The 25,284-nt window shown below is 41.2% G+C and overlaps 1 protein-coding gene across 1 annotated transcript in view; it reads right to left on the reverse strand.

Annotated features, from left to right (window-relative positions):
• Scube2 (signal peptide, CUB domain and EGF like domain containing 2) overlaps window positions 1-25,284 on the reverse strand; it is a 77,926-nt gene that overhangs the window by 46,059 nt on the left and 6,583 nt on the right. Inside the window, exons 4-10 of the mRNA XM_015504393.2 lie at window positions 20,314-20,439; window positions 14,939-15,073; window positions 9,583-9,708; window positions 6,589-6,705; window positions 5,818-5,907; window positions 1,434-1,550; window positions 348-470 (exon numbers count right to left, since the gene is read on the reverse strand). Coding sequence (XP_015359879.1) covers window positions 348-470; window positions 1,434-1,550; window positions 5,818-5,907; window positions 6,589-6,705; window positions 9,583-9,708; window positions 14,939-15,073; window positions 20,314-20,439 — 834 coding nt within the window. The remainder of the gene's footprint in view (window positions 1-347; window positions 471-1,433; window positions 1,551-5,817; window positions 5,908-6,588; window positions 6,706-9,582; window positions 9,709-14,938; window positions 15,074-20,313; window positions 20,440-25,284) is intronic.

Below are 25,284 nucleotides of genomic sequence, written 5' to 3' on the forward strand. Positions count from 1 at the left end.
AGCCTTGCCAAGTTGCTGAGGCTGACTTTGAACCTGAGATTCTCCTGCCTCAGCCTCCAGAGCTGCTGGGATTACAGGCGTGTGCCACCATGCCCAGCTGAGATGTTCTAATCATTAATAACTTAATTTCCAAAATATACCTGTGAGCTACATTCTTGCTTTTATTCTACCTATCAGATGAAATAAGTGAAGCCCAAGTTAGAAGTTGGATTAGTGACTCTTGTCAGGAAACCAGTTGAGCCAGAGTCTACTGGGGAATGTGGGGTGGGGGGCGGAGAGGTGGGTAACATCTTCTCTGTTCCAACCAGAGGACCATTGCAGAGCACTGCTACATTTTCAGCACATACCTTGGCAAGACTTCTCATCAGTTAATAATTTAAATCCTTTTGTGCAGCTACAATCAAAACTGCCCACAGTATTTTTGCAGAAGTGATCACAACCTCCATTTCGGATCTGGCACTCATCAATATCTGTAACAGACAAGCAACAGCAATCCAGAGAGCAAAATTGCCTTGCTTCCCACAAATCCCCCAAGTGCTATTGTGTGTGCTCATTATTCTCTGAAATAAAAACAGATCCTGAAAAGCATTTAAAAATGTTTGCTAATGTTTTTAATCTTATATGTTTTCTTGTCTGGCTGAACCAGTTTTGAAAGACAGGGTCATTCAAACTGACTTCCGATGCCCTTAACAAGTATTAAGGAAACAAACAGTGGGAACGAGTAGTGATGCCCCATTCTATTTCCATGCTTGTAGTACTCTCTCAAGATAAGATATAGTTCCCATTAGTAAACATTCTATTCTAGATTAATGATTAAAGTTATAAGGGACTAGAGCATTTGTTTTGGCAAATTACACAATGATCAAATGGCCCCAACGTTTTTAAATGATTCCTGATACTCAATCTTATCTGTTCTCAGTTTTATCTCATATCTATTTTTTATCATGCTAAAGAACTAATCCTTTGTACTCTTGCCTGTGAAATACTAGCAAGTTAATGGAATCTGTCTTCATCAGTATAAGTTAATGGTACAGTTATTCATTAAGTTCTCTGGATAATAATCTTGACTGTTATTTACATAATAATTTTGAGGCTATTATTTATGATAGGTTGATATTATCTCCTGCCAATGAATGTTTCCTTGAACTGACTTTTTCTAATAAGGCCACTGCCTGCATTGGATTATTTGATCCTTGTAGAGGCTGACCTTCTCAACAGTTAGTGTAATTAAGTTGATTTTAATTAAGCTTACTCAATTATAACCGTCCACTAGCCCAGAGAAGAAAAGCTCACATCAATATGAATCATAAGCAAATCTGGAGTCATTTGAAGGTCATGGAGGGAAAGCACTGGTTCTATTGCACACATCAGCAGTACGGGACCCTCTCCAGAAGAGGGTGTACAGACCCTCCACCCCCATAGGTGAAGACTACCTTTACATGTCTTCCCATCCAACTGGAGAGTGAATCCCACTGGACAACTGCAGTGAACACCTGTTGAAGTATCCTTGCAGGTACGATCACAGCCTCCATTGTTGACAGCACATGTTTCTGACAAGGAGGTAGAAAAGGCAGTTAGCTTCCCAAAGAAGTGCTGATATGGTTGTTAATGTTTGACAAAGCTTGTGAAAGCCAGAAAGCATGGTGGAATGGTTAGTCACACCTTAAGTCTCTGCTACATGCAGTTAAGATAGAGGAAAAGCAGGTGCAGCTTCCACCCATCTAAATGGGGTATATTTCTGGAGGAAGAGTGTCAGGATGACCAGAGGGGTAAAGATGTCTCCTAACCTACAGAACCATTCCCCACTCCAGGTAGACTTAAAGTCACTAACAATTCCTGATGTCTGGGTATGGTGGCACATGCCTGTAATCCCAGCAGCTAGGAGGCTGAGGTAGGATTGCAAGTTCAAGGCCAGCTGGAGCAACTTGGCAAGAAAAAAATTTAAAAAAATAAAAGGAACTGGGGATTTAACTCACTGGTAAAAAACGTCCCTGAGTTCAATACCCAGTAAAAAAAAAAAAAAAAAAGGTTCCTGATGATCCATAACCAGCAAACTGCTAAGAATGATCACCTCTGGCAGGCGAGATGAGAGTGCAGTGCAAAGGGGAATGTTCTTTTCTGAATCCCAAATCTTCTTTTTTCAGTCTTAGTAATGGACACAGCAAGAGAGGGTAAATAAGTACTGCCCACCCCAGCCATGCCATTTTTAAAACTAATGACTTAAATTGCCTGTCAAGTAAATGAAAAATAAGCCATATTAGTTATATTGCAACTATGTAGAGGAGGAACAATAAGCAAAGGGCCTGCTAGTTCTGCATTTCACAACAGTTATTCCAAGTAACAGGAAAGTGAGACTCGACATTCATTCCATTGTTGGCATCTAGACACATAGAACATCATTTTACTTCCATGACTACAGAATTTGAAACCCTGGGGAAACAAGTTGAGTTCTAATTAAAAAGACATCAGTAATATATATGTTTTTCTCTATTTCCTCTCAAAAACCTCACTAAAATGGGAGTAAATCAATTTTTTATAGTATAAATCCTTAAGGACAAGAAAGGAAGAAGAGACAACAGATGAAAGATATCAAATATTTTGGAAGTGGCATGTCAATGGAGGAACAGTAACTGGCACAACAGAAAGCTAAATTCTAGGAATCTGCAGAAGGGCTACCTACAAGTAGCAAAGCTCACTTGAATAACAGAATCAAAGAATGGTCCAAATTGGAGGAATTGGAGGTGTAAAGTTACTCTAGAAGCAGAGGTGAAGATGGAGTTAAAATAGAAGGATAATTGAGAGTCTGTATAAGAGGCAGACAAACCCCCAGAGCTCCTTCTTAATTCTGAACAGTCATGTGACTACCTCTTTCCTAATCTGGCTACAGCAAGAGGAGTTTATGCTTTGGAGAAGCTGGACCAGAGAAGTGCCAGGAATAGCAGAGGAGGAGAGGGAGGAGGGGTCGGGTAAAAGTTTATTCCCTGAGAAGAGAGATCTTTAGCCCACAGCCTCCCATACCAGCTCCTAGCAGGCTGGCAGCTAAGTTTATATTCTCTAGGCAGGAGATGGAAGGAATCCTGTCTAGCCAAATTGACCTGCCTATGTAAAAAGATTTATAAGTACTGGTATTCGAGGATCTTTAAATGAAACAGTTAAGTCACTTCTAATCACCTAAACATGAAGTCCACTGGCCAACAGAATATTCAATTGGCTTTTTTTTTAAATATTTTTTTTAGTTGTAGCTGGACACAATACCTTTATTTTATTTATTCATTTATTTTTTATGTGGTGCTGAGGATCGAACCCAGCAGCTCACATGTGCTAGGCAAGCACTCCACCATGAGCCACAGCCCTGGCCCCTCCAATTAGCTTTTTAGATTCACAATTAAATGTGAAAAAATCAGTCAAGAATCACTAGACTGCTGGGCATAGTGGCATATACCTGTAATCCCAGTGACTTGGAAAGTTGAGGCAGGAGAATCTCAACTTCTAGGCCAGCCTGGGCAACTAAACCACACTCTGTTTCAAATTTTAAAAAAATTTTTAAAAATGGTCTGGGGATATAGCTCAGTGGTAAAGTACCTCTGGGTTCAACCCCCTAGGTTAAAAAACAAAAACAAACAAACAAAAAAATACCACATATTTTAGGAAAGCCTCTACATGTGAAATACATATACCAAGTCAAACAGGGAAAAAGAAATTTGGAGGAAAAAGAGAAGTTAAAATCTTCTCATTTCCTCAGAGAGATAAGAGAAGCATTCATGAAGTGAAAATAAGTTTCTACAACAAAAGACCAAATAAAATTCCTGAAAAATTAAAATATGAACTCAGAAGTTATATATATATATATATATATATATATCCTGTAGAAAGATTAAAAGAAAAAAGTGAAAAAATTTTCTAGAAAGTAGGAAAAAAATACAAAGAAGTAAAAAGAGAAGAAAAGTAAATAATCAATTTGGGAGTTAAAGCAGTCAACCAGTAGGAGTTCCAGAGACAAAGAACAGAGAAAATAGAGTAAAGAAAATATGGAAGAAAATTTCTCAGAACCAAGGAACCTGAATGCCCATCTTGAAGAGGCCTACTAAGTACTCAGCATGTGGGAAAATTCACAGTTGAGGGATATAGTGTGAAATTTCATTTGTTGTACTGACAAGGACAAGACTTGGGATCCTCCAAAACAGAGCAGCAGAGGGAATTCCTAGGCTGCTGGGAAAGGACTTGCTGAGAGAGGAGCTGTGGGCAGGAGCTGGGCCTCCTAGAGCAGGGAAGCCTCAGGCTAGGCTGGCCAGAGAAGGGAACCCAGTTAGGAAGCATCCTGCTGTATTTGAACACACTGCAAAGGGTTTTAGAAAGCTGTGCAAGAGATTTGCCAAAGAATTGGAAGGAGGTATTTAGAAAATTAACCAAAGAAAATACAATCATATCTCATTGTGTGACTTGGGGTAAATCCTATGTAGCTATGGGTCATCACAAGAACATAAACACATAATATTGACTTAAATTGTGATAGAACACTATTAAGGGCATGGGTGAGAGGATAGATGTGCAAGTGTGCTGGAGGAGGGGAAGCAGGGAGGGATAAAACCTAATCTTCCACAACGGGAAGTCAAAAGCTACACCTGAAACTGACACATCAAGAAATAGCAAAAAGTGGGCTAGGGTTGTGGCTCAGCAGGAGAGTGCTGGCCTAGCAAGTGCGAGGCCCTGGGTTCGATCCTCAGCACCACATAAAAATAAATAAAATAAAGGTATTGCATCCAACTACAACTGAAAAAAAAAGAAAATAAATAAATAAATAAATAGCAAAAAGTGCACACTTCATTTTTTCAGACCTTGGGTAAGGATGAGCAAAAAGAAAACACTAAGAGAATTGAGAATTATGGCCTCTGGAAAAAGGGCTGAGGAAATGAGAAGGTCTGAGATAAGGAAATTATATATTTCATTATAAGCTAAGTGGTAATTAAGGTTTTATAGAATTAATGTATACTATTTTAATTTTAAGACAAATTTAAATTAATTTTAAAGAGCAGAAAAGTTACCTGCTTGGTAACCGATGACTGTTCATTGTCATACCTATTATAATCCAGAAGCTGTCAAAAGATCAGTTTTGTTTAGATAGAGCCAAACTCCCCAGAATAATGTCAAAGGAACTGTCTGGTCCCCATCCTTATGGTCACCGCCTCGACTTCTCTTTCATCTCCAGCTTGACTGTCAGGCCTACTGGCAAACCATCCCACATCCCACAGCCAAGTGCCACTCTTCTCCATTCATCTCCCCTACCACTAACACTGGCTGAGTCAGAAATGGAAGACTCAGTGGACACAAAAACTGACAAATAACCATGCTAAGCTGGAGGCTGCCCAAAGCGCCTCTCTCATTATAGAAACTCAGAAGGCAGGGAACTGGCATCCCCTGGCCACCCACTAAGTCCCAGGCCCTGGACTCTGGGCCCTTTTGCATATTATTATCTTAACTGAGCTTCCTGATAAGCCTAAGAGGTAGATTCTATTACATCCATTTTAAAGAAAGACCTAGAGTCAGAGTCTCAGGGCAGTTTGCCAAGTGTCACAGCTAGTTGGGGCAATGCTAGGACATTGACTTGATTATTCTGAAGGATTGGCCAGCACTCTTCCCACAGTCCCCTGACCTTGGATGGTGACTAAGCAACAGCAGTGGGAGAAGAACAGACACACCCTGGCTTTGCAGCTCACCCTAGTCCAGCTGGTTGAGGGTACGTGGCCCCCAACCTCAGGCCTGATGCAGTGAGCTGAGAAGGAATGGCAGTGGCCAGGGGAGGGGAAAGAAGGTGCCTACCCATGAGCAGCCTCCGTTTCACACGCTTATCCCCATCTGCCACTGATGTGGCATTGTTCTCTGTCACCTCCAGGGCAGTGTCCTCTCGCTCTACAAGAGAAGCAAAAGACCACAGTTCTCAGGCTGAATGAGTCACATTATTTATTCCTTCAGCAACCATTTCTGCTAAAATCCCAGACACAAGAACAATGTAAAATGTGTGACTCTGTTCACTCAATAAAAATGTGCTATAATGAGGCTCTGAGAGAAACACTGTGTGTTAAATGGCCGCAGATCCTTATAAATGTTAAATGTAGAAAAGGTTTTGGAAGTATATTGCACTGACCAAAGAGACACTAGGGAATGCAAGCTTCAGCTCACTCCAGTAACCTTAGTTCAGAACAAAAAAGAACTTGAGCCTGGAAATCTCTAAAATAGAACTAGCAAAGGACAGACATCCCACCAGAAATATGCATCCCTGGCTCCTGCTGACTGTAAAGTTTGCTGCATTATCACAAACAGCTAGCTCTAACTTTGTGTTGTCCTGGCCCTTTGGGATGTGTTTTCCAGGTGAAGGAGGAAGAGCTTTCCAAGGTCTCACAGGGAGAGAGGGGGACCTCCAGCCCAGAACTAGACCATTCCCACTGCACCATTGAAGCAGCAGTGCCTGTTTGGGGCCAGATGCACCAGAAATACCCTGCATCTAGCACTAAACTCCAATGAGGGTAAGGTGAAGGTTAGCAGTGGGTAGGCTGGGGCAGACTCTCACCCAGTGTGGGGACTACCACTCACCAAGGCAGCTCCTCCCATCTGTGTGCAACTTGTACTGTGGATGGCAGCTACACTCGGGCCCTTCAGCCGTGTCTTCGCAGGAGTGCTGACACCCACCATTTCCATGGTTACAGGTCACTGAGAGCAAAATGCATCAATACATAAAGCACTGAGGTTTCCACAACCAGGGTTGTTTGCTTTGGAGGAACTCTGATTTTTACTCTGCAAGTATTTGAGGGCCTAGTGCATGCCAGGCTCTGTGCATAAAAGAGAGAATTCCCATTCAGGCCTTGTCCATGGCTGCCTAAGCAGATAGTCATAGAACAAATCATAGAAATAAATGCTGAAACATAAGTTTGAACAAAGTCATGTGGGAGGGTGAAGATGGCAGAGTTGGGAGGAATTATACTAAGAGATTCTAGGCTATTGCTCTGCTCTAACTAATGAATTTTGCCTGTATGAGGCTTTGCAAAATGCCATAGCACTTCATATCTGGAGTAAACTGACAATATTTAATTTGTACATATATGTTAGGATTACTCTCAGACTCCATCTGGATTTGTTAAAATGGAAGATACTCAGAGGAGATGATGATTCTTTGCACATAGTTAATGCAGCATTAACCAATAATTATGAAGACTGTGTATGAACGCATTGATGACAGGCCAAAAAATAAATTAAAAATGTCAACTACCAGGCTATCTGCTCATCAAACTATTAACAGAGTCACCTCTGGAAAAGGAAATGGGAGAGGGAAATTACTTTAGAGTGTCTGAATTTTTACATCGGCCTTTGCAATTTTTCTAATTTAAGAGAACTAATTACACATTTGAGATGTGAGAAAGCAGCTGTTCTGTGATTATAGCTATGTGAAAATTGTTTATGCACATGAATGACAACCAAACAGGAATATGAAAAAATCAAAATAACTAGTTATATAGTAGGATTCTGGACCTTGCTTTTTTTTTTTTTTTAATTCTCCAAATGTTTTTGTTTGATTATTTGAATGTTAAAGAATATTGAATCTTTAAACAGTGACAACTTAAAAGCATTTAAAATTTTTAAAAACAAGTTAATAGGTACTCTACCTCTAGCAACTGGCTCCTGGAAAACTGAAATGCTGAGAGTCTCATTCCATGGGTGCGTCTTGGGGGGTCTGGGCCCTCCTTTGAAGCTTTGGAGGCAGAAGTGGTTTCTGCTCTGCCCCTGAAAGCCCTCAAAGACAGCCTCACTTTAGGAGGCTGTAAGAGCCTGTCAAAGCCTGTTATTTGAGGGTGATGGTGGCACCAGCCATGGTTTGGCAAGCTTTGAGGTAAACCCATCTCCTCATTTCTTAACCACTAAGGTCTCCTCACTGCAAATGACTATCCGTAGCAGTATTCTCTCTGCATAAATAGTGGTTAGGAACACCATTAATTGCCATTCGTTTCCCATTGGGGTTTTGCTACCACAACCATTGTGCAGCAGCTGTGTCCGCATTTATACACCACCATTTACTTATTCGTTAAACCAGTGCATATTGAATACATCCTGCAGTAGATACCAGAGAAGACTAAAAAGCAAAAAGGGAGATAAAGTCCTGGATTGGAATGGCTTATAACTGGGGAGACAGATATTTGAAAACACAATTCAAACCAAAATGTCACACACTATGAGAAAGAAACAAAGTGCTATGGGAACCAAAATACAAAACAGCTGCCACTAGGAAGGCTTCTGAGACACTGAAGTATGGAGATTAAGAGCACAGCCTTAGAGTCAGGAGGACCTAAGTTTGAAACTAACTTCCCACTTACTCACAAGGGGATCTTGTTGCTTTATCTTCGCTACAGTTTTCTCAACTAAAATTGGGAGTAATAATACTTAGGTCATAGAGTGATGCTTATAAAAATTAATGGGGAGGCACACACCCGTAATCCCAGCTCCCAGGAGACTGAGGCAGGAGAATTACAAGTTTGAGGGCAGCCTGGTAACCTAGCAAGATCCTGTCTCAAAATAAAAAATAAAAAGGGCTGGGGATATAGTTCAGTGATAGAGAAAGCCAGGGTTATATACCCAATACTGCCAAAATAATAATAATAATTGTTGTTGTTGTTGTTGTTGTTGATGTGGAATACCTTGAGAAAAGACTTTACACATAATAAATGCTCCAAAAACTGTAGGTGTGTTCTTTGTCATTATTAGAAGTTAGGTGGGATGTTGAAGATTGAACCAAAGTTCACCACACTAGGACTGGAGGAGGGCTTGAAAAGGTTGACAGGCATCAAAGAAGATGAGGCACCCCCCAAAAGGCAATGAGTTTAGAGTTTGGGAAAAGGAGGCAGATGAGACTTATAAAGAAAGCAGGGATCAGGTAGCCAGGAGCTATAACTGCCAGATAAGAAAATTTTATTTTATACTGTGGGAAGAAGAAGAGCTGACCCCCTAAATTCACACTCTTTCTTTCTTTTCTTTTTTTTCAGTTGTAGATGGACACAATATCTTTATTTTATTTATTTATTTTTATATGGTGCTAAGGATTGAACTCAGTACCTAACATGTGCTAGGTAAGCACTCTACCACTGAGCTATAACCCCAGCCCAACATTCACACTCTTTACTCCCTAATTTCATTTCCTTCTGAGTAGTTCTTTTTAAAATAGCATTCCCCAGTGACCTGGGATGCTGAAGCAGGAGGACTGCAAGTTCAAGGCAAGCCTCAGCAACTTAACAAGGCCCAGAGCCACTTAACAAGACCTGTCTCAAAATAAAAAAATAAAAAGGGCTGGGGATGTAGCTCAGTATTAAGTGCTCCTAGGTTAAATCCCCAGTACTAATTAATTAGTTAGTTAGTTAATTAATTAAATAGCATTCCCCTTTCCTACAGAGACTACCCTCATGCAGTGAACCAAGCACTGGATAGAGGACAGCACTTGTGCCAACTGCCTTCCCCGTGCCAGGAGATATTCATGCTGAGCTATGGAAGGTAGCCTCTGGGGTATGATGTCCCTCATACAGCTGAGTTCCAGACCATACTTACAAATGCAGTCTCTCTGGTTCTTGGCCAGCTCAAAACCAGGCCTACACTCGCAGGCAACACTGCCCTTCGGTGCCTCCTTGCAGATGTGACTACAGCCATGATCCTTATTCATGCAGCTCAGGCCCTCTGCAAAACAGTAGCATGCATCAGGTGATCCAGTAGTGGTCAGGATCCTGAGGATTCTGCAGAGGAGCTCCAAGAGACTGGTGGAATGGGAGGTAGGAAGCTAGACCATAAACCTGCCCTCCTGGGTCTCTATCTGCTCCACATTTTAAAAGAATATTTCAAAATAAGCTAGGTAAATTAACAGAAACACAATGTTTTTTTTTTTTAATCACCCAAGAGACATGATGTTTCAACTCTCCTAGAGGTGGGAGCCCTCCTCAATAACCTGGAATACTCTTCTGGGTGTGGTATCTGAGCCTGCTTACCCCAGGAACTAGGACCCAAACTTTTATCTCTGCCATAACTTTATTCATTCATTGGTCAAGAACAGAAAGAGAAAAGGAGAATCTCTCTAAGCAAATTTGCAGATGGGGTGGTGAGATGGTAAAAGTCTCAACTTTTTCACATATTCTTGAAGATCTTTTTCAAAAAATGTCAACCCTCCTCTCCATGTCTACCACATCCACAGGTGTAGAGGTGAGGGTGACAACTACGTTTTGGCATCACCACATGGACACCTGCCAGGGACCTCTTTTATGCTGGTTCCTAGGCCCTGCCCTCCGCAGCTTCATATCATATGCCTCTGACAGACAGCATCATACAATGGCACTATGACAAGAGAACACAGAAGGAGAGAGAGAGAGTCTCATACATGTGGTTTCCTTTAGCTACTGTACAATTTTTTAGGTATACTACAAATTTCTATTAGAGCCAATCTTGTACTAATTATGGTAGGAATGGGGACAGGTGACTATGTTCCTGGATGGCTTATTGTGCATCATTTAGATTGCATAGAAACAGTACAGTAAACACCTATGTGGGTTACCAGATCCTGCCTCACCTTGAAACCAATTTATTGAGATCTTGCTATTTGCCATCACTTTGAAGGAACTTTGAGTACTGCATTAAAGACCTGTTCATATGCTGTTTCTTGGCCTCTATGCAGTACAACTCTAAAATATCTCTAAGTAGGGACTTGGTTCTCATTGGCTCTCTATTAACAAGACACTTCCTAATACAAGAAGTAGCACTGTTTAAACACAAGTACAACAGGTTTCATTCAACATCTCTAGGATCTAACACTGTTTCTTATTGTGTCTCTAAAACCTTAGCCAATAGGCTCTAATGAAATCACAAGTCTCCTCCATCCACCAATGTGTCATAAGAATAGCTTTTTCAACATAAACAGGTACCATTCCTATTCCAAAAGACAGCACAGCTTTAAGACATCCCCTACTCTCTTGTGTCTCTCCTAGAACAACCTTGCTTTTTATCTGACATTTCTGAATGGTCTGCACCCTGGTACCCAATCTGTGCATGTTGCTGGGGTTCATTTGCCCCTGCCAAGCAAGGACTGCTAACAAGTAACACAGAGATTTTCTGGATGGGTGCATAGTTCTCTCTGCTCTGGCTGGTAATTTCTGAAGATGTCATTCACTCCCCAGTATCAAGATGGTTCTGGAGGTGAAAGCTGTCTCCCAAAAGAAGCAGTGTCCTGTCCTCCTGAGAAGGACCAGTAAGCAGTTTGTATTTGGGTCAGTGAAGCACTTGAAATAACCACACCAGGAACACTGGAGGGTAAATGTAACAGTGCCCAAGAAAAGGTGGCAGAACACTTGGAAGAGAATATTTCCTTCATCTTCGCTGCCTTTTTCACTTTGTTTACAGGTCTGTCAAGATGTTTGCAAAGTGATCTTTACTGTCTTTGAGCAGTTCATTTAGAAAAAATATTTCATAAGAATGACTAGGTGCCAGACACTATCCAGTACATAGAGAAGCTGCCCCCTGATATTCTATCATATCAAGCTAGATTGGCAGTTACCAAGAAGAAATGGAGGCTTAGACCATTTTTCAAGAGGCAACCCCCCAAGCCTTTCATAGTACCCTGACTCAAAACAAAATCACTGCTGGGGGAGGCAGATGGGTCTGGTACAAATCAGGAGGCCCAAAGAGGGTCCCAGCTCTTCAGGAATATCTGAGATCTGAGACCCTTCATTCACCAGAAGGGAGACAGTTAAGAAACACCAGAAATTCCCTGTTTTGATGCTCCCCAGGCAATGAAGGATATTTCTAGGAATAAATAATAAAATAAGAGCACGTCTTGAGAATGAGGCAAAAAATATCACATAATACAGGACTGAGAAAGCAGCGCCTTCCTCACCCCAATGCTCCCCATTACCTGCACCATCTAAATGTTCTCAGAGCAGACAAAACCAAAGAGGAATGCTCATTTTGAGAGCCTGAGCGCCCATGAATAGGAACAATGGCAGGCAGGGGTGATGTGTGTCTCTCCAGCCTACCCCCATTACATGGGTGAAAACACACAGTCTCTTTATCAGAGCTTAGGGTCTCTAAGGATTAAAAAAAAAAAAAAGATAAATAGCTTGAGCTTTCCCTCAGAATCAGCTGTTTTGATCCCCTATACTGAAGAGTACTTAGTAAACAATTATTTAAAACAATAGCAGCACTGGAAAATACTAACCTGCTGGTGTTACCTCCTTTGACAGCCTTTAAAATACCAACTGTGGGTTTTTAAGTCTGTTTTAATACAATTTCTAAGAGCCCAGGGAGGAGGTCCTACAGGAATATTGTTTAGAGGTTATTCAGTTTAAAGAACTAAGACCCTAGGCTGGATGGGGTCACAAATTGCTGTGATCAGCTGGCTCCCACTGGTGTGTATTTACCAAGCTATCAGGTTGAAACTCAACAGAAAATCACAGAGAGCACTTCCAGACCACAACCCAAATTCTTGGATTTTGGTTTTAGTTCCAGACAAATATGATCATTTTAAATACTCTTCGGGGGATCTAAGAATGTCTGAATTGGAGGAAATTTAGAAAACAGCTTGCAGGAAGGAACTGCATTTGTATTTACTTCTGTTATGAGGATCCTCTGTCTCTACTCAATCTAGGGGCTTGCAAGGAGAGAAAGGTTGAGCCAGGGTCCAGGAAGTACAAGTTAAGAGACCATCTGAATCCCTACAAACTGCCCTGAGTGGTGGGACTTACAGCGGGGTTTCCAGGAATGGGTTCACCACAGGTCCCTTCCTCCTGTCCCAACCACCAGAAGAAGAGCCAGCATGACTTCATGAAACAGCTTTGAACTACCAATGAGGGTGATGCTCTGAGGTTCGGATCACTCTCTGTCCCTGGCAACTTAATTCACCCCCACCTCCAGTTCTACCTACTTTGGACAAGACTTCAGGGCACACCAGAGAACCTGGCAGGAAAATAAAACCCAACTACTACTCTATCAAGGGCCACACCTACCATAGGATAAGTAATTTGCATGGTTATAAAGTCAGGAGGAAGAGAAAAGTCTAGCTAGATAGGGAAATGGGCCCCTGGATGACTTCCTGGGCAGCAAAGCACAAATAGCAGCTGCAGGTTTTTGCTGAGAAACTTGCAAAAAGGTTATTTTTAAATCAGGACATATGTGACTTGGAGTTTGTAACCTCTCCAAAGAAGGAAAAATGCCTGATCAATATTTTGATTGGACTAAAGGCTTTATGAATGCCTCATAAACACTGAATGCCTTACCCAGGATTGGGCAGGAGGCTGACTTCCTTAAACCTGTAGATCCATACAAACCCCTGGACAACTGGCATCCCTCTCTTGGGACCCCTCCCTCCTTGGAAGCGCTGATTTCTTTCTGTTACTGTAATAAATCCTGTCACCTTGCTCTCATCTTTGTGTCCGTGGATTTCATTCTTCAAATTCACAAGACCAAGAACCCACCTGAAAGCCACACTCTGTGTTACAATTAGAGTCAGCATGTGTGACTCCCCCACCACAAACACTAGAACAGGCAGATTGGAGTGATCACAATCACCAAAGTCACTGGCCCCTGGTGATTTCTCTGAGGACTCTTCTTAGTATTCTCATTAGGCATAAAGTATGAGTTTGCATCTTTGAAAAATGAGTCAAAATCATCTTTCACAAAGAAACCCTTGAAAAGTTACCGAAACTATGATAAACAATAAATCTTCAAATGTGTGATTAAACAGAACTTAAAATGACCTCACTCTTAAGTTATGAGAGTGAATTTGCAGAATATGCCAAAAGAAATTAATAGTTTAATATTTAGGGCACTTCCCTTAAAAAACAGGCAGATGTAACTGCAAGAGAAATGCAGCCACCACAATGTTGTTCTTTTAAAAGAGCAGTGAAGAATTAAAAGGATGACAGTTAGTTAAAAATAACTGATTGGCTACATGTCCTTAATGCTTCTCTCTCCCAACACTCCACCATCAGGAATATAAATAAATAAATAAATAAATAAATAAATAAATAAATAATTTTTTTTTAAAAAAAGGTATAAACTCAAATCAAAGAGAATGAATGAAAGTGAGGCCATCAGAAGAGATGGGTTTCCTGTACATTTATGGAGGAATAATAAATAGAGACCCGGATAAAGAAACTGCAGCATAGAGAGCCCCAATGTAGAAAGGGATTCTCCTGCCTCTCAAAATCCTAGAGGCTTGGAGTTAGAAATGCAAACCATTAAACAAAGAAAGAAAGAAATGCAAAACATGCTGGGCATGTCCCATGCCTATAATCCCAGCTACTGGGGAGGCTGAGGCAGGAAGATTCAAGTTCAAGGCCAGCCTGGACAACTTAGTGAAGTAAAATTTAAAAAGAACTGGAAATATAGCTCAGTGGCAGAGTGCTTGCCAAGCATATATGAGGCCCTGGGTTTGATCCCAGTCAAAGAAAAAAAAAAAAAAGCAAAACACAGGGAATGACCTAAACTAGTTTAGGACTGAAGCAGGGCAATTCATGGCCAGTCTCCATAGAAAGGTACAGTCCCCTCTGAATCCACCCAGAACAAGGGGCAGGCTGGCACTGGTACTGTGGTTTTCAGCACACTTGTGAAAAACTTGGTAGATCATCCATCTTATTCCTCCAGAGATATCTAGTTCTGTTTGAAATACACTCTATTTAAAGATTAGAACTAGAAGAGATGAGGGTTTGTGAAGACCTTGGAGCTTCCCCAGTGTCCATACTGAGTTTTCTGGGTAAGGAAGGCAAAGGGGAAATAACTATCCATGGCTCCCCAGCTGCAGTCTGGACTTGATCCCAGGCCTCCAGACTTTCAATATGCTGCGTTTACCCTCAGAAGTACTGTGTGCGCATGGGGGCAAGGACCCTCCCCTGTGACCATTCTCCAACCCCCAACAGGGCAGAGGTACCTTCTAAACGGTGAATGCACGTGTGCTGATTGTCACTCAGGAAAAAGCCCTCTTTGCAGCGGCACTCGTAGCTCCCCATGACGTTGACACAGGTGTGCTGGCAGCCGCCATTGTTCTCCAGGCACTCGTCCACATCTGGAGGGAGGGAGGGATTTGCCTTTGCTTTTGTGGCTGTTTCAAATACCCCACCCAACCCAGCAGCTCAAGGACTCCTGCTAAGCAGAGATGAGGGCTTTTTTCCTTGTCCCTGCATCACAGAAGCTCTCAGAATCAAAACAACAGGACTACAGATGATTACCCAGCCTCATGTGTCTGGGACTCACTTAGCCAGGACCCTGGCTGATGAATAAATCAGTTCATTTATTCATCTCTGCTTAGATAATCAGTTCATTTACTGAATACCTTCACTTTCCAAAGCATGGTGCTAGATGAGTAAGATAAAATTTCTTCCTCTAGGAGCATGTCCTTCAGGAGAGGAAGAAAGACAAATAGACATCTGAGATAAGGCAAAAGGTGGTACAGAGGAAAGACAGGTCACATCTGATCGTGTGGGATCAGCACAGTTTTTAAGGAGAAACTGATAAAAAGAGGGCCTTAGAATTCCTTGCATTATAAATTAGGAGGAAAAGAGACTGCAGGCAGAAGAACGAATGTAAGTCCTGGCCCAGAGGCTGGGAAGCATGGAATAACTCAGATACAGTGAGTCATTTGATTTGGCTGGAGCACAGGGAATGTGGAAGGAAGTCACAGGAGATACAGCTGGGAAGATAGATTGAGGTCACACTGCAGGATTTTGAATACCAGGCAAAGGAAGGCAGTTGGGAACCACTGGCGGGGGTGGGCACTTTGGGAAAAATAAGGCAGCAATTGAGGGTCAGATGCAGAGAAGGGAAAGAACTGATAGCTGGGAATCCACCTGCACACACACACCGGGCAGCCATGGCCAGTGCTGCCCTAATTGGGACAGACAGCAAACTGGGCCTGACCTTGGTTTGCTAGCAAGGTAGGTGTAGAAGATTGTGGGTGGATAAGGTGCCCACAGGGCTGGAAGACTTGCAGGCTGTGAGTGGGGCATTGTTAGAGGATGGGAAGTTGATGCTGGGGCCTTCTAGAACACAAACATAGGCAAGACCAGTGCTGGAGACTGAAATGGGAATGGTGACATAGTTGCCCCCTTCATCCCTAGACAGGGAGAGGATGTGCCTGACATGGGACATCAGGTCTAGATCCAGCAGATGGGGGAAACCTGGAGGGTAAATGGAAAGAGAATCCAGGGCCGTATGTACAGCCTTGGAAACCACTTACTTGCAGTTACCAGACAAAGTAGTGGCTGTACACGAGAAAGCCAAGGGCAGGAATATGTAAGCAGAGAAACAGGCAGAAAGGAAACAGCAGCAGTCGAATTCTGGACTGCATCAAGGGCAAGAAGCAGGTAGAGGAGGGACAAGTAGCCTCAGAGGAAAGGCCAGGAATGCAGGGAGAAAGGAGGCCTCCCCAATCTGCTCCTGCATTCATACCCTGGATAGGCTTAGAGGCCTTTCTTCCCACTGTGACCACAGCACCCTGTGCACCCCTCACCGAAACATTTACCCAGGTGCATCTTCAAGACCTTTTACCTATCCATCGCCACTAGACTGCAAACTCCTTGAGGACAAGATTTTTGTTTTAATTAACTCAGCCCTGGAACCCAGCAGGTAGTCGTTAACTGTCCAAAACAGGAGCATCAGAACCAAAGAAGAAAAAACTTCAAGAAGAATCTCAGATGCCACAAAGACTCGAGGAGAAAGCTGATTAGAAAGCAACTTAATCCTAGCTACTAGGGAGGCAGAATCCTGTGTCAAAATAAAAATGAAAAGAGCTGCAGAAAGAGCTCAATGGTAAAGTACCCCTGGGTTCAATCTCCAATACAGGGGGGGGAAAAAAAACAGTTTATTTTCTTCAGTCTAATTCCTCATATGCCTATCACTAGCTCCTGGGCATATCTGTAACCAGAAAATTCACATTTAAATATCTGTTATCTGGTTTCAAGCCTCAGATCTTACAGGCATCTGTCCTCCCACACTACGAAGCAGATGCCTGACTAAACTGATGGGACTTGAGCCATCCCCTAAAGCCTAACAAACTCACCCTTGTCTATGCCAAAGGGTGAAGGAAGCACATTCCAGAGGATGAGCCTAGCTGAGACACACCTGGCCTTGGTGTTCCACATGGAGGACTCAAGGTGAGCAGGAGAGCTGTTTCCCTCAGCACCACATCCAGGATTAAATGTGCCCACCTCACATTTAACCCACTGTCTTTTCTCCAAAGCAATCAGAACTGTGTCATTGAGTGTCACACCATGATTAGATAAACACAACGATGTGTTTTCACATACACAAATAAATATCATCAGGCCTGTGAGCTTCTCCAGAATATGGAACAGGGGTTCTAAGCCTTGCCCGCATGTTAGCACCCAGATTGCTGTACTCCTCCTCCAGAGACACACACAGAACTGGGTTTGGGTGAGGCCAAGGCAATAGCAATGGTTAAAGGTGATGTTTTAAAGTGAGGCCAGGACTGAGAACTGCTGCTATGAAGCCAAACAGCTACGATGAGCTCCCAGACGCTCTATCAACTCAGAACTCAGGCAGGGTGGGCTGCATTCATTTCTCAGGCTTATGGGCATTCAGGATCTCAGAGCACCCTGGGTTTGGTGCCAGTACTCTATACTCTGGCTAATACATTTGTGGCTAATGTATGGCTAGGGGGCTGATGAGAAGGAAGGGGTCATCACAGGAACCTGCCATTCCTGAAGAGTTTGGGTCCTGACCTTCTTTTCCTGCCACAAACTGCACTGACCCTTTCTGGTCTGAATGGCAGTCACTATGTATACTGGTCCCACTCTTCCAAATGGACTTCATCTTCTCATGCCTTCCTTTTAAAGAATCGTTAGCTCCTGCAGACATGCTCAGTGGATGTTCAGGGTCTCTCTGTAAGGCAGATGTTTGTCACCACGTTCACAAAAGAGAGAAGGAGAAATGGAGATACCCTGATGAAATACCCTACTATGTTACTGGCCAAGGCAAAGCAAGAATCCAGGCCTCAGGATTTCTGAGCAGGCCTGTACTTAGAACCATCCCACCTGCCCTGGCCCAGGTCCTGAAGCCTTGGATGGGTCAGCTTTTTGTTCTTAGGAAGCTCACATTTTCCCGGAAGGCTGTGGATCAGAGCATAACCGTAATGACTGGGTCTGCCATCAGATATGAATCCTCAGAATGCCACTGTTGGCAATCAAAGGGAAATCTCCCCGCTGAAAATGGAAAAAAAAGCAAACAAAAAACCCATACTGTAAGCCTCCCAACAGAAAAAGAACTTCCCTTTTCAGAGTTTTTAATTCATTGCAATTCATTCCTGTCTCAGGACTGTCTCTTTAATGTGTCTTTTTTGACACTGACTGCCTAGAAAGTTTGCAGAGAGGTGGTTGCTTCCCTGGTCTTCAATCAAATCTTACTGACACTTCAGGCTTGCAAGACTGTGCACCCAAAGCCTGGCCTCTCTCATAGGGCACAGATAGCAAAGGACAGAATCTAAGTGAGAATGGAGCTACAGAAGATACTGAAATGGGATAAAGGTCACATCTGGGTTGCATCCCAAATGGAAATACTCTCCACCCGACTCCAGAACTCCACCACTCAAAACACAACTTCTGCCTAAGGCCTTTTTTTCTCTTTCTTTCTTTCTTTTTTTTTTTTTTTTGATACTGAAGAATGAACCAGAGGCACTTAACCACTGAGCTATATCCTCATCCCTTTTTTATATTTTATTTAGAGATAGGGTCTCTCTGAGTTGCTTAGGGTCTCACTATATTGCCGAGGCTGGCTTTGAACTCATGATCCTCCCGCTTCAGCTTCCCAAGGTGCTGGGATTACAGGCATGGGCCACTATACCCAGCTTTCCTAGGCCCTTTAATGCTGATCTCAAAGCATTTGATCAAGTGACCATTCCCTACAAACCACTAAGGGACATCTAAATAGCTGTTCCCAGAGTCAGAGCCTGGCTCAAGTTACTTCTTGGTTGGCTTTATAGAAATAAGCAGGTCAAACACATGAAGGGTCATCAGTGTCAAAGGACCCTGATGCCATTTGTCTCCCATAATGACCTCCTGTACAATTGGTAATGCCAGCCTTAAAAAGCAAACCACAGAGTTGGGTTGTGGCTCAGTGATAGGGTTTGATCCTCAGCACCACATAAAAATAAATAAATAAATAAATATATAAAATAAAGGTATTGTGTCCAACTACAACTAAAAAAAATAAATTAAAAAAAAAGCAAACCACAGCTGGGTGTGGTGGTGCATGCCTGTAATCCCAAAGGCTCTGGAGCCTGAGGTAGGAGTATCTCGAGTTCAAAGCAGCAAAAGTGAGACACTAAGCAACTCAGGGAGACCCTATCTCTAAATAAAATACAAAATAGGGCTGGGGATATGACTCAGTGTTTGAGTGCCCCTGAGTCAATCCCTGGTACCCCCCACCCTGCAAAAAGCAAAGCACAAACACCTACCTGGCAGGTGTGCTGAGTCCTCAAAGACTTTCCAGCACTCAGCCCCATCCAACTGCTCACTATTTCTAAGTTCCATTTTATTTCTGGTATAAGGAATTGATGTAAACAACACTCTGCAGTCTCTAATTCAAGGACTGAAACTCCAACAGATGTTTCTGTTTTGTGGACTACTAAGAGGATGTTCCTGGAAAGTTTCTGTTTGATTTTTCTTTCTCTTTCAAAAAAAAAAAAAAAAGAAGGGAGTCTATCTGGCTGTGACCCAAGCCAACATTAAAGTCTTCAGGGCTAACTTCAGAATAATGACACTTAAAACATTAAAGAAATGGCTATAAGTCAGGATCTTTTCAACACAAAATCAAAGACCTTAAAGGTGACAAATCAATGATAGATAATCAGTAAATAATAATGACAATGTCTACCCATCTCCTTGGACTGGTGGGTCTATGTTATAGATAAATCATGTACCTGATTTTCTCTTAGGGAGTCTGAATTTTTTTTTAGTGGGGGCAGAGTGCAGGGGACAGTACTGGGGATTGAACCCAGGGAAGCTGTAAAACACTGAACACCATTCCCAGACCTTTTTATTTTTTATTTTGAGACAGGGTCTCACTAAATTGCTCAGGCTGTCTCTAACTCACAGACCTCCTGACCAGCCTCCTTAGTAGCTAGCTGGGGTTAGCTATATGTTCCACATAATGCCTGGCGGGGAGTCTCATTTCCATGGGACAGGAAAACACAAGTCTCTGATCCCATTTTTGTCTTAATAACTAGGTTTTCACCAAAGGAAAGAAAGGGGTGGGGAGATGAGAACTGCCGTTTCTAAAGGTTCTCCTTACCAAGACAATTATGACCATCATGAGCCAACATGAAGCCATCAAAACAAGTGCAGCGATAATTGCCTGGAATATTCAAACAGTCATGGACACAGCCTCCATTGAGTTCATCTTCACATTCATCAATGTCTAAGGAATAAAACAGGAGTAAATCAAACAGGTGCTATGTCTTTGACCTATGACTTGTAGCTAGCCATCCCACATTTCAGAATTCACCCAACAGCAGAAAAATAAAAAATACACCAAATTATTCATGGAAGCATTGTTTGAAATTACGAAATACTGAAAACAACCTAAAAGTCCATATACAGGAGACAGGTTTATTGAATATGGTAAATCTACTTGATGGTAGTATTATACAGCTATAAAAAAGTAAAGATGTTTTCTATGAACTGACTTGAAGTAATTTTTAGAATACACTATTTAGTGGAAAAAAATCAAAATGCAAAAAAGTATATGTAGTATGTTTTCACGTAAGAAATAAGACAATAAAAAAAAACACACACACACAATTTTAGCACGCTTTTGTAGAACTTGACAAACTTGTCCTAAAATTTTTTTGAAAATGCAAAAGTTTCAGAAGAGTCAAAACAGTTTTGAAAGAAGAGAACACATTTGGGGAAATTTAACTTACTACAAAGCTATACTTAACCAAGACAGTGTGTATAGGCATAAAGAGACATATGGATCAATGGAACAGAACTGAGAATTCAGAAATAAACCTTTGATTTATGGTCACTTGATTTTAGACAAAAGTGTTAAGGCATTCATTGGGAGAAATCATAGTCCTTTCATTAAATGGTGATGAATAATGGAAAATACACATGCAAAAATTATTTTAACCATTACCTCCTACTATACACAAAAAGCAACTTAAAATAGATCGTAGACCTAAATGTAAGAACTATAAAGTTTTTACGAGAAAAGTTTTTGAGAATTTACCCTCATAAAGATTTCTTTCATACAACATCAAACTCATAATGCACAAATTTAATGGACTTCATCAAAATTTACAACTTTTATACTTCAAAAGACATTAAGAAGGAGACCCTCAGGGTTATACAAAAGTACATACAAGAGGAAGTGAGGGGAAAGGGAAAAATAATACAAGGGGGAGAAATGAATGACAGTAGAGGGGTTAGAGAGAGAAGAGGGGAGGGGAGGGGAGGGGGGATAGTAGAGGATAGGAAAGGCAGCAGAACACAACAAACACTAGTATGGCAATATGTAAATCAATGGATGTGTAACTGATGTGATTCTGCAATCTGTATATGGGGTAAAAATGGGAGTTCATAACCCACTTGAATCAAAGTGTGAAATATGATATGTCAAGAACTATGTAATGTTTTGAACAACCAACAATAAAAAATTTAAAAAAAAAAAAAAACTGTGTTCTTTTTGTTAAAAAAAAAAAAAGACATTAAGAAAATAAAGATGTGGCATATGCCTATAATCTCAGCATCTTGGGAGGCTGAGGCAGGAGGATCACAAGTTCAAAGCCAGCCTCAGCAATTTAGCAAGGCCCTAAGCAACTTAGCAAGACCATGTCTTAAAAACAAAGACAATCCTGGCCTGATGGTACCCACCTGTAATGCAAGCTGAATCTGAGGCAAGAAAATTTCAAGTTCAAGGCCAGCCTGGGCAACTTAGTGACCCTATCTCAAAATAAAAAATAAATAGGGCTAGGGTTGTGGCTCAGAGGTAGAGCACTCCTCTCGCACGCGCTGGATCCTGGGTTCGATCCTTAGCACCACGTAAAAAATAAATGAGTGAAATAAAGGTATTGTGTCCAACTATAAAATAAATATTTTTAAAAAAATATAAATAAATAAATATTAAAAGTTGGGTTTCTAGCTCAGTGGTAAAGTGCCCCTGGGTTCAATCCCCTGTAAGTAGGGTGAGTGGGCAAGGGTGAATATGAAGATAAACCACAGAGTCAGAGAAAGTAATTGCAAGTCATATGCTTTATAAAGGACTTAAAAATAATGAGACAACTGAATTTTAAAGGGCAAGAGATTTAAAAACACATTTCAGGGGCTGGGGTTGTAGCTCAATGGTAGAGTGCTTGCCTAGCATGTGAGAAGCACTAGGTTTTATTCTCAGAACCACTGACCAAAAAAAAAAAAAAAAGAAAGAAATGGTAAAAATAGAAAAAAGAAAGATAAAGACATTTGATAAAAAATGGTATGCCAATGGCTAATAAGCACATGAAAAAATGTTCAACACTATTAATGACTAGAGAAATGCCAATTAAGACTACCATTTCATACTCACTTGAATAATAACAATGACAGACAATAACAAATGTTGACAAAGATGTGGAAAAATGGGGATCCTTTGCCATACATTGCTGATGAGAACATAAAATGGCACTTTGGAAAACAGTTTAGTAGTTTCTTTTCCTTTTTTTAAGTGTATGGTTCAATATTATTAAATCATTCATAATGTTGTGCAGTCATCACCTCCATTCATCTCCATTACATCTTTTCATCTTGTAAAATTAAAATTTTTTACCCATTAAACAATTAACTCCTAATCTCCAACCCAGCCTCTGGCAATCACCATCTACTTTCAATCTCTTTGATTTGGACTATTCTAAGTATCTCAGATACATAGATTCAAACTATTTGTCTCTTGATAACTGACTTATTTCAGTTAGTATAATGTTCTCAAAGTTTACCCCAATGAAGTATGTGACAAGATTTTATTTTTTTGATACCAATAACTGAACCTAGGGCCTGCTCTACCACAGGGCTACATCCTCAGTTTTTTTATTTTGAGAAAGAATCTCACTAAATTGCTCAGAGGCTCACTAAATTGGTGAGGCTGGCCTTGAACTTGTAAGGACAAGGGATTATAGGCACATTGTGAGGTTGCTGGGATTGCAGCCGTGCACCACTGTGCCCAGTTTATATTTCCTTCTTTTGTAAGGATGAACAATAGTTCTATTGTATGTATGTAGCACATTTTGCTTATCCATTCATCAAATGTCAAGTGAACATTTTGATTGTTTATACCTTTTGGCTATTGTAAATGATGCTATGAACATAGATGTATAAAAATCTCTTCAAAATTCTCCTATCAGCTAAGCATGGTAGCACTAACCTATAATCCCAGCAATTTGGAGGGGTGAGGCAAGAGGATTGCAAGTTTAAGGCCAGTCTCAGCAACTTAGGGAGAACCTGTCTCAAAAACAAAATAAATAGCTGAGTGCGGTGGCACACACCTGTAATCCCAGCAGCTCAGGAGGCTGAGGCAGGAGGATCAAGAGTTCAAAGTCAGCCTTTTTTGCTGAGGCTTCAGCAAAAGAGAGACATTAAGCAACTCAGTGAGACCCTGTCTCTAAATAAAATACAAAACAGTGCTGGGGATGTGGTTCAGTGGTTGAGTGCCCCTGAGTTCAATACCCAGTACCAAAAGAATAAATAAATAAATTAAATTAAAAAGCCAGGTATAGGTGGTACATACCAGTGATCTCAGCAACTTGGAAGGTTGAAGCAGGAAGATCCCAAGTTCAAGGTCACCCTCAATGACTTAGCAAGGCCCTAAGCAACTTAGCAAGACCCTGTCTCAAAATTAAAAATAAAAAGATCTGGGAATGTAGCTCAGTGATAAAGTACCACTGAGTTAAATCCCCCAGTACCAAAAAATTAAAAATAAAATAAAAAGAGCTGATGGTGTCAGGCACAGTGGTGCATGCCTATAATCCCAGTGGCTAGGGAGGCTGAGGCAGGAGGATCACCAGTTCAAAGCCAGCTACAGGAAAGGCAAGGCACTAAGCAACTCAGTGAGACCCTGTCTCTACATAAAATACAAAATAGGGTTAGGGATGTGGCTCAGTGGTCAAGTACCCCTGAGTTCAACTCCTGGTACCACCCCCCAAAAAGAAAAGAGCTGATGGTATAACTTAGAAATAGAGCACCCCTGAGTTCAATCTTCAGTACTACCAAAAAAAAAAAAAAAGGCAAATGATGATGTTATGGTTGGTAAGTTATACATCAGTAAAGTTGCTAAAAAAAAAAAACAAACATAAATTTATCTGTTTACTTGTCCAAAAGAAATAAAGAAAGCATAAACCAGAAACTACAGAGACCGGTGACCTACAAGGAATGAGGAAAGGAGTGGAAAGATGGAGAGAGAGCAACAGGGTAACAGAAATGAGGAGGGAGCCACACTTCTCTGAGGCACATTTTTGTATAGCTTTGATTCTTAGAACCATAATGATGATTTTTATACATAGATGTATACACACATATCAATCAACCAGGAGATGGGGTGAGAGCTAGGGTGATAAAAACGAAACACAAAAAGGAACAAATGAACCTAATGTATTATAAATTAATAACATAAACACACTGAAAGGAATAGGAAAGAAAAGTACCACATTGAAAGGAATAGGAATAGAAAAGAAATGGATGTCTAACTGGATGTCTTAAAGCTAAAATAAAAAATAGTTGTATGCTACATTCTAGTTAGTAAATCTGGTTTACTCATAGGGTTATGGCTCAGTAACTCTATAAATACTTTGTGTCTATATTAGGATTAAACAAAGAGGTAAACACATTGCATATAATGAGAGCCAGACTTCTCACTGTTGGAGAAAGAAGTTATAAATAAACAAAGAGCAGCTGGATGCAGTGGCACATGCCTGTAATCCCCACAGCTCGAGGCTGAGGCACGAGGATCGGGAGTTCAAAACCAGCCTCAACAAAAGTGAGGCACTAAGCAACTCAATGAGGCGCTGTCTCTAAATAAAATACAAAATAGGCTGGGCATGTGGCTCAGTGGTTAGGTGCCCTTGAGTTCAATCCCTGGTACCAAAATAATAATAATAATAATAATAATAATAATAATAATAATAATTAAAGAGGAATAATGAATTTTTGATATTGATATGGAATCCAAAGTGTCAGTGTACCATTTTCCAATTAAAGGGGCCAGATTGCATTAGAGAAGTGGATGATTCCAGGGTTA

This window comes from Marmota marmota, unplaced genomic scaffold (genome assembly GCF_001458135.2).
Source record: "Marmota marmota marmota unplaced genomic scaffold, marMar, whole genome shotgun sequence".
Lineage (NCBI taxonomy): Eukaryota > Metazoa > Chordata > Mammalia > Rodentia > Sciuridae > Marmota > Marmota marmota.